At 32.5% G+C, this 9,414-nt stretch overlaps 2 protein-coding genes across 2 annotated transcripts; one reads left to right on the top strand and one right to left on the bottom strand.

Annotated features, from left to right (window-relative positions):
• Nucleotides 1-813: 813 nt before the first annotated feature.
• Nucleotides 814-3,208, bottom strand: LOC18022327 (receptor-like protein EIX1). The gene is given in 7 exon segments (XM_024158189.1): nucleotides 814-1,376; nucleotides 1,505-1,579; nucleotides 1,692-1,775; nucleotides 1,928-2,086; nucleotides 2,848-2,882; nucleotides 2,884-3,154; nucleotides 3,157-3,208. Coding segments are annotated over 7 exon segments (1,239 nt in total).
• A 2,264-nt stretch (nucleotides 3,209-5,472) lies between these two features.
• Nucleotides 5,473-8,359, top strand: LOC112088139 (B3 domain-containing protein REM12-like). The gene is made up of 5 exons (XM_024158350.1): nucleotides 5,473-5,687; nucleotides 6,064-6,185; nucleotides 7,381-7,452; nucleotides 7,547-7,937; nucleotides 8,024-8,359. Exons 1-4 carry the CDS (start codon nucleotides 5,609-5,611, stop codon nucleotides 7,913-7,915), a joined length of 642 nt encoding a protein of 213 aa, XP_024014118.1. The 5' UTR covers nucleotides 5,473-5,608; the 3' UTR covers nucleotides 7,916-7,937; nucleotides 8,024-8,359.
• Nucleotides 8,360-9,414: the final 1,055 nt, after the last annotated feature.

Raw genomic sequence — 9,414 nt, 5'->3', positions numbered from 1 at the left:
ACAGATTTGATTTCACTGTTGCATATGAGTCATCAATTCCCATGAGAAACTGATGCAATTTATCCTCTTCGCGTTCACGGCGTACGTCCTCCAATGTCTTAGCTTGTTGGTAATCAGCCAGACTGGTCCACAGTTTTGTAAGCTTTCCAAAATACGTCTCCATCGGCGTTCTTTGCTGTCTACAAGTCGCCAGCTCTGTTTTGAGTCTTTGTACTCGTTGTCCGTTTTTCACGGCAAACCGTTTTTGGAGTTGAGTCCAAAGGCTAGCAGCATCCTCGCAGTGTCAGAGAGAGGAGCACAGAGATTCATCAATAGTGAGTTTAATCCATGAGATCACCAAAGCGTTGTTTGCGCACCAGTCTTCATAGTCTTCATCATCATCGTCGGGTTTTGGAATGGAGCCATCAGCAAAGCCAAACTTCTTTCTCGCCCGCAAAGCCAGACGAAGACTCGCGGACCATTCGTCGTAGTTAGGTCCACGCAAAAGAGGTCTTGAGATAATGGTTCCCGGATTATCACTTGTGGTTAGGTCATACGCAGATATCGTTCTTCGTGAAGTCTCAATACGAGATCGGAATCTTGAGGAGATTATGGATCCAGTATCATCTCCCATCGTAAATGAAGTTTCGAAAGAGTAATAGAAAAGATCGATAACCAAAAACCTAGTTTTTAGGTTTGTGTCTCTGATACCATGTCAAGAAACCTTAGTAGTGTAAAAGGGTTTTTTTATTCAACTCAATGTTAAGGCATTGCCTTATATACACGATATCATCTTAGGTTAAGCTAACACTAATGATACAATATTAAGAAGGCCTAATATGGCCCAATAAAATCCAAGAACTGCAAATTATGCACTATTGTAGGCATCTGGAAGGTAGTGAATGCATTATTCTGCAAATGTAAGACTTCAAGTTCTGAATTATTCACCAACAGCCAACTAGGAATGTCTGCAGATAATCTTTTGTTGGGTAGATCAACTAGACGCGCAAGTTCTTCTGGTACAGGAGAAAGGAAGGGGATTTCCTCCAAGCTGCAATCTCCTAGTACAACAACACTCAGTTGAAATTTTGGCTGCCAATTACTCTTTGTCTTGACTTGTACCATATCAGATGTTGATGAAAGTTTGAACACCTTAAGCTTTGTGAGGTTGGCGAGTGGATCGAGCGAGAATAAGCCTGTGAAATTGTTATCCAACAATGATAGATATTCGAGGGACTCAAGATTGTTGAAATTAGATGGTAGGTTTCCACTTAATTGGTTGGATGAGAAATCAAGAACCTTTAGCTTGTTCAAGCTACCTAAACAAAGAGGAATATGGCCTACGAAACGATTTCCACTGACGTCAAGCTCCTGCAAGTTCTTCATTTCACAAACTACTGAAAAAAGACAGTTTCGAAAACAAGAAGATATTGAGAATAATATTATTCGTCTCAAAACTTCTTATCATAAAATGTTATGCTGCTCATCTCCATATGCATAAAAGAAAGAGAAAAAGCAAGCTTGCCTTGCAATTCCATTATGCTAGAAAACCCATTGTCACTTAGATCCAGAGCTTTCAGCTTTCTCAGATTAGTCAACCCTGCCCCCAAGACAAAGAGACACAAAGCAAGACACCTCTAATTTAATATTGAAATGGCATAAGCGGATAACCAATTCAAGGATTATGTACGAAGTTTAATATGTTTATGGACAGTGGCGGTTGGCGTAGATGCTACCTAGCATGGAGCCGTTTAGTCCATTTCCAGCAAGATCAAGCAGATTCAAGTTTGTCAAGTCTTTTATTTCAGAAAGATAGTCCAAGAGAAATATAATAATGATTGGAACGAAAAGAAAGAGAGAGCAAATTGTAGCAATTATTACATATAAATCAAATAACCTAACCAAACATGCTTCAATTAAAGTAAGATACAAATGAAAAAATACACACCTTCAAAAGGAAAAGTACCACTTACCATGAAGCTATACTGGAGAGAAAGAGTTGTAAGCGATGTAGCAGCATTTAGAAAGGGAATTATGCTGCTGTTTAAACTATTATATGAAAGATTCAGAATCTCCAGCTTTCTTAGTTTCCTTAAGCTTTTATAACCTGCAAACAAAAATCTTGTTAACAGAGCATACAAAAAATAAGTATCCCACCCTATTCTCTTCAATAATTTCAGTTATAACTTTTAGAAAAATGGAATTAAGATAGTTAAAACTGTATGGAACTTAAAAGAAAACGAGATTGATCGTCAGATGCAGAGAGCCGTGCCTTAGTTATTAAAAATTAGGCAATGGCCTAAGGGCACATCAAAGTTAACAAAATTATAAGATCACATGTATTCCAAAAGTAAGCTTACATATATAATTTAATACATGTGTTTAGCTTATTTGTTTGAAAAATTAATAATCTTAAATTTTTTTATTGTTATAAGAGAAATTAAACAATTTGGTTATCATATCAATACGGAGAATTGATTAGAAATTTTGAATATGTGAATTTGATGTTTTTGTAGGAAAAATAAGAATAATTTTAGTTTAGAATTTCTATATTATTTATTCTTTATTATTATTATTTTTTTTGTATGTTTTAATTCAAAGTTGTATTTTTTTTTAAGTGTTATTTTATAATAAAGGTCACATTTTTAAAATTTGGTTAATGTCTCTATTAACCTAAGCACGGCACTGGTCAGATGTAATTTTGTGCTAGGCATCAGCCACAGATAACTAATTATGCAGATGAAGGTACTACAACCTTTTGATGCAGGGGAAAATCTAATTAATGTATTTTCAAATAATTAGAAATTTTTGTTTCCAGATAGAGACCACAACAGTAGACTAGACTGTGCAAAAACCTGGTATATATACCTTCAACATTATCAACGAAGCCATTTGAAGCCTGATGAGAAGTCTAGACTTCGAACCTCTTCAAAGGGATGCAGTAAAGAAAGATTTAGGAGAGAATTCTCTTTTAAGGTCATGAAACCAAGGGAACGCCCGCCCACTTGTATGATTGCACATAGTGCCCTCCGCCCCTCCCACCGGCAACAATCGCTCTGTGTGTCATTATTCCAAGTAGGGAGAACATAGTCTGAATCTTGACTCTTTGACGTAAGATATTTCTTGAGATCCAACAAAGCTTTCCTTTCTTTTTCAGTGCAGCTTTTGCATCCACCAACAGTAATATTACCCATATCAAATATTGGCCAAAGAAAAGCTTACCTTTCATTGCAAATAAGATTTTTTTTATAAAAAAAATAAGCAAATGAATTAAACTCTTAAGCAAATTGGGAGTGTGAGTTCAATACAAATGCTTCCACGCGGTTATAAGTATTCAACACGATGTATTCGGCGTATATATAGAAAGGTCAAACACTACAAGAAAATACACTCTTTGCAACCACTAAAATCGTTCTTAAATGGTCGCTAATACCCTATTTACAACTCTATAAAGACTATTTAAAATAGTCGTTAATATTTCATCGCAAAATTAAACAGTTGCAAATTAGACGCAAATTATCAACTAACTTATGACATAGAAATATAGTCGTATAGTAGCGACAAAAGTGTCACGACACATATTAGTTGTTTATTAAGGACCATATTGTAACTACAAAATGGACACTAACAACATTAGTTTTTTATTAATGACTAAATTGTGACATAATATTTAGCGACTAATGTTTGACTCTTTCCCAACGTCGTATAATTGCAACACTTATGTAGTCGTTGATTTGGGACTATTTAATGACTAAATCTTTGTGACTGAATTCTCAATGAGTCGCAAATTGGTTCCAAGTTTGCGATTAATTTAGGACAATTGTTATACCTTTTGGTCGCAAATGCGTCGCTTGTCACCAACTAATTTTATTATGGTTATTTCTCTAAAACCGTAATTAAATCTAAATTTAATTATTAAAAGCCTAAAATTAAATATTAATATGAATATGAACTAAAAACTTGATATATTAGTCAACAAAAAATCCCAAAATATGTTACATAGATTGCTTAGTCGAAAAAAAAAAGACATAAGAAAAAGAACATAGAATTTAGAGTTTAGTTCATAGAGTTAAGAGTTAAAAGTTTGGTGCAGAGGCTGGTGCATTGGTTGGTGCAGTGGCTGGTGCAGGGGCTGTTGCATTGGCTGGTGCGGCTGTTGATGTTGCGACTGCTGATGTTGTGGCTGCTGTGGTGTTTGCTTAAGAAGCCAAAAACGACACAAATGTGGGATCCTTGTCTTTGACATATGAGAGGAGGAACTCCAAGTGTTTTTGAGAATTACTAGGATCGGATTTAGGTCTCTAGTGTTTACAATATTATCATCTCTTTAATTAAATTAAATTACGATATTATTATGTTTGGGTTTCTCATTCATGGTGTTTAGTATTTAGGGTTGACGGTAAAGTGTTTTATGATTTAGTGTTTTTTGAAACTTGAAAAAGTCATAAGACATTGGCTAACTAATTGGTAGCATGTTATAGCCAAGACAAGAGTTCAAATGGCTTGAGCAAAGCGATTTAATTTATAAAACAAGTTTTTGTTGTAAATATATAACTATGAATCTATATATGATGAATATTAATCAACGAAAGTAATTTATAGGCTAACCCTGAAAATATTTATGTCAATTCAAAGTTATTTTTGTCAGTTAAAAATAATAATGCATGAAGTTATTGGTTAAGTTATATATGCATATTATCTTGGTAAAAAAAGTTATATATGCAAATGCCCCTAATTTGTTTATAAAAACATAAATAATAAAATCCTTTAAAAATAAGAAATAAATACAGCTGTGAAAAAGATATATAAATAAAACTTGCAATTTTTTTTTTTTAAAAAAATGCATGAACGTATATATTAAGTAATACATCCATATTATCTTGGTCAGAAAAGTTATATAGGCAAATGCCCCTAATATTTCCATAAAAACATAATTAAGAAAAATCCTTTGAAAATAAGAAAGAAACACAGCTGTAGAAAAAATAAAAAAAACTTACAAATCTTTTAAAAATAATAATTCATGAAGGTATATGTTAAGTTATATATGCATCTTATCTTTGATCAACAAAGTTATATATGCAAATAGCTTTTTATTAAAACATAATTAATAAATTCCTTTAAAAATAAGAAATGAAAAAAAAACCTGAAGCTGTCAAAAAAAAAACCTTGCAAATCTTTTATGTGTTAATAAAAATGACATTAATTAACAATAAAATCTGGGTTTTTAATTTTTTAATGTACAAAATACTTTAACATATTTTAAAAAATTTTTTTATTAGTAATCTTGTATTAAATTATTTAGCTTTTATGATAAGTGTAATCTACCCAGTCAATATTATCCTTCAAATTTAACTTTTCATTGGTCCAGGCATACAGGCTGAGATTATGTTCCCAAAATGCATGCTCTCTAATAAATGACAATAATTTTCTCTTCTAGGAGTTTTCTATGGCTTTCATCTTCTTTTCTTTGGTTTAAATCTGTCCATTTTCAGTTTTGTCTTTCTTTCTCTGCGAACAGCTTCTTGAGAGATATTTCTAGGGTTTTTTCTTCACCCTTTTGTTTACAGAGATTTATTCGCTTAAACATCCACAAGAAATGCATAGAGAAAAGATACTAGCGATTTAAGATATGTCAGGTTTAGGACTCAGTTGCTGCCAGATTCAAGACATCCCAGCTTCAAGCAGCGACAATGACCGAGAAAAGATTGGTAAGTTTGGTTCTATCTTGTTTTTGTTTTTAAATTTCTGTGATCTGGAAGTATAATTTCTCTTTTTTATGACAAAAACTATGACTGGAAATCACTTTATTTCTTAATAGTAATCTAAGATTTTCATTATTTTGTGGAAAGTTTCAATCTTTTCTGACTCTAGAATAAAGATTTTGTATCTCCTTAATTTGTAAATATGCCCTAAATTATTCTTAAAGTTAACTAACTGTTGAAGAAGGATTTTATGGTCTCTTGAATATGTAAATATGCCTTAAACTAGTCTTGTGTGTCGATATATGCACTCTTTGTCTATGTTTAACACAAGTTACATTTTAATACAGAATTTATTTTAATATTTGGTTTTTAACTGATACAGAAATTGCTAGAAACAAAAAAGCTAAAGTCAACAATTCAGTCACAGAATCTGATCCTTGTTCATCAGACCACTCTTGTTCTGTGGCCCTTGAAACGGCTTCCAATCTACAAAAAGATGTCCCGGTGCGTATACTTTATTTATTTTAAAGGAGATCACATACTAATCTAAAACATGCTAACAATATATTGCATATTGGGGTTTGATGTCTCAGCAGAGGCGGAACTAGGTCAATTTTTTATAGAGGTCAATACTCAACATATAAAACACACAAAAATACAAAAGCAATACTACAAAATACATATTGTATATACTTGTTACAACATTTTTCTTATATCAAAGGATATACTGTTTTTTATGAGCCTATTTTTTGTGGTCTAGATTACTAATTTGAATTTGGGTTAGGGTAAGATATTCAAATAGATATTATTAATTGGTGTAACGGAGATTAAGGTTTGGTTTAGATTTATAGAGGTCAAAAATATTTCAATGGGATCATTAAAACGACTGAACCAGAATATGATCTATACCATAAAGAAATAATCTTAAAGTTGAGCATTATAGTATATATATCCTATTGTTCAATTTGGGAGAAAACTTGTTTGTGAAACCTAATCACTCACTTTGATCAACCTCACAACGCTAAAATAGAATCAACTCAATCAAGATGAACTTTAACAAAATAAAGAGACAAGACGATTTATATGGCCTAACGGCCAATGCCTCTCACGTGAGCTCGTGTAACCAATCAAAGATGACACCTTCTTTTGCTAGTGCACCGACGAACCGTACGGAATTTAATCCTGAATCCTTAATTCACTTAACTGGTTTACTCCAGTTCCTTGAGATCCTCTATTTGACTGACAGTCTCTTCAAGACTTGAGCCAAATTTTCACTTAGGCTCTTTGAACTTGGCTACCCTTCTTCATTGTCGAAACAAAATTCAAAAGTTAACATCAATATGGTTTTAGTTCGATTTGATAAAACATCTTAGCTAATTGTATCTATATTATTTTACTAAAAAAAAACTTAACTTTAGTTTGGTTTACTTTGGTATGTATAATGAAGCAACACCAAATTTCATATCGATTATGTTTGGTCTGGTTTGATCATTTAGATTGGTTTTATGGCTGGTCTTAACTACATATTAACCTTTACTTATTTCAAGCATTAAGAACTAACTGTTCTTATAATTACATTTTTGCTATACTATTGTTGAGTTTTTGTTACTCATGAGTCAGGAGATATCTCACTTAAAAAAGTGGTCTACAGCTTGGTGTCATGAGGAAATGCTAAAAATGTCTGAACACTTTTTTGCAGTGTCTTCCGTCAAGCCAAAATCAATTTATGACATTGCGAGTTGCACCTAACAGCCTCATAAGTGGTAGACAGGTGATTTTTAAAAATAAACTATTCTCCCATAGGGTTACTAAGTTTTATTTTTTATACTATTATTAATTATGCTATCTGTTTAACAAATTTTCAGTACCTTGCAATGTCGTTTATGAGGAAACATGGTATTACCAAACTTGGGCCAATATCTATGATAGGAAAAAATGGTACAAAGTGGTTAGTTAATGTTAGAGGAGAAGCCTTAGGAAAATCATTGTGTTTGGGAAAGGGGTGGAAAAACTTTGCGAAAGCAAATGGATTAGAGCCGGGTAGATTATTCACCCTGGAATTAGTATGGGAAAACGAACTTCCGATGCTCAAACTGTTCTACACAGATGGTGATATAAAACACAAAGGAGAATCTTCAAAAGCCAAGGAAACAGACGAGTTCAACATAGATGAGACGAGCAATTCACTTTCACTAATCCAAAACCGATTAGTGGACATTAGCACTTGTACCTGAAGATGTCAAAGCCTGTAAATTGGTAAGTTTAATAAATAACTCTTGTGGGTTACTTTCTATCTTAAATTATAATCAATAACCAGCGGTGTTTGTTCAAATCTTTTGCAGCATCTTCCAAGTGAATTCTTGAGAGCTAATGGCATCAACAAGCTTGGGAAGATGATTCTGTTGGGTAAAGAAGGTATGAAGTGCACAGGATATCTATTCTCAAGAGATGGATTTGTGGCTCTAGGAATTGATTGGAAGGGTTTTTGTGAGGCTAATGGAGTCAAAACCGGAGTCTCTATCATTTTAGAATTCATTTATAAAGAAGAAACCACAACACCGATATTTAAGTTTTGTCCCAACTCCAGGGACTATAAATAAGAAAAAAATGTTAAATTAAAGCATGTAAAGTGCACAAGACTTTACTGTAAAACCAAGCTTTTTGTTTGTTAACCAATAACTGTGTCATCATGTGTATCTTTTCGTCAAGTGTATTGGTTGAGTTCTGATAGTTAATATCAATATGGCATATAATTTTATAAAATTGTGATTCATGTTATTCGATAAAACTAAGAGCTGTCTCTGGCGCAAGTTTAATTGTTTGCTACTGAGTTTTTAATTTATTTTCTTATTGGTTCACTTTCATCTCATTTGCTATTCTGGAATCTAAGACGCATCTTTTCATGCAAGTTTCAACAATTGTTTTTCCATTATCTTTCTTTTGCATATTCTAACACTTTTTGATAATCCATATGTGAAATTGACACTTTTTACAAGTCTTCGTCTACTTAATATCCTAAATCGAAATTTGTTAAACCCTGAATTTCAAATGTTAAATCCAAACCCTAAACCCTAACTTTAACGCATACCAAACTCTAAAAAAGAATAATAGATTCACAAAAATAGTAAAAAGATCATATTTATTTCATTTTCCTGATTTCATAAATGGAGATCTTTTCTTATTATACTAGGTAGTTTGTCCGCGCCTTGCGCGGACCGCGGGGTTTCAAAACCTTATCGAATTGATTATGTGATATTAAAATCATTAAGGAATACTTTTTTAATGGCATAAAATTCATCGTCAAAAAGCTCTCTGATCTGTTGTCAAAAAAAAAAAAACTCTCTGATCATGATCATGATCATAGAGTTTCTAATCAAGAGATTTTCAACACTCTTCGCAATCATATAGATAAATGTATAGTTAGAAGCTTATTCGCTAGTAAATGTTTAATTTGGTGAGAATAATGCATAAACTTTACAGGAAAAATTACATAATATGTAAGAAACTTTAAAACAGAGCAAATAGTCTACAACAAATCGTAAGAACACCTGGAAAAATAAAGCAAATCCAAAAGAGTAAACACGATCCAAGATTAAAGATCCAAAATGCAATAGTAAATAAATTTTTGAACTTACAAACCAACTGAATTAAGACAAACATGAGTTTATAATCATTTTCCCATCTTCTTTTATTTTTCTCTAATTTACCTTTTGGTTTTTCTTCTTTGTCGTCT

The sequence above is a fragment of the Eutrema salsugineum genome, unplaced genomic scaffold, assembly GCF_000478725.1.
Source record: "Eutrema salsugineum unplaced genomic scaffold, Eutsalg1_0 scaffold_15, whole genome shotgun sequence".
Taxonomy (NCBI): domain Eukaryota; kingdom Viridiplantae; phylum Streptophyta; class Magnoliopsida; order Brassicales; family Brassicaceae; genus Eutrema; species Eutrema salsugineum.
Note: the sequence above shows the minus strand (reverse complement) of the source record. Positions and strands in the feature narration are given on the sequence as shown.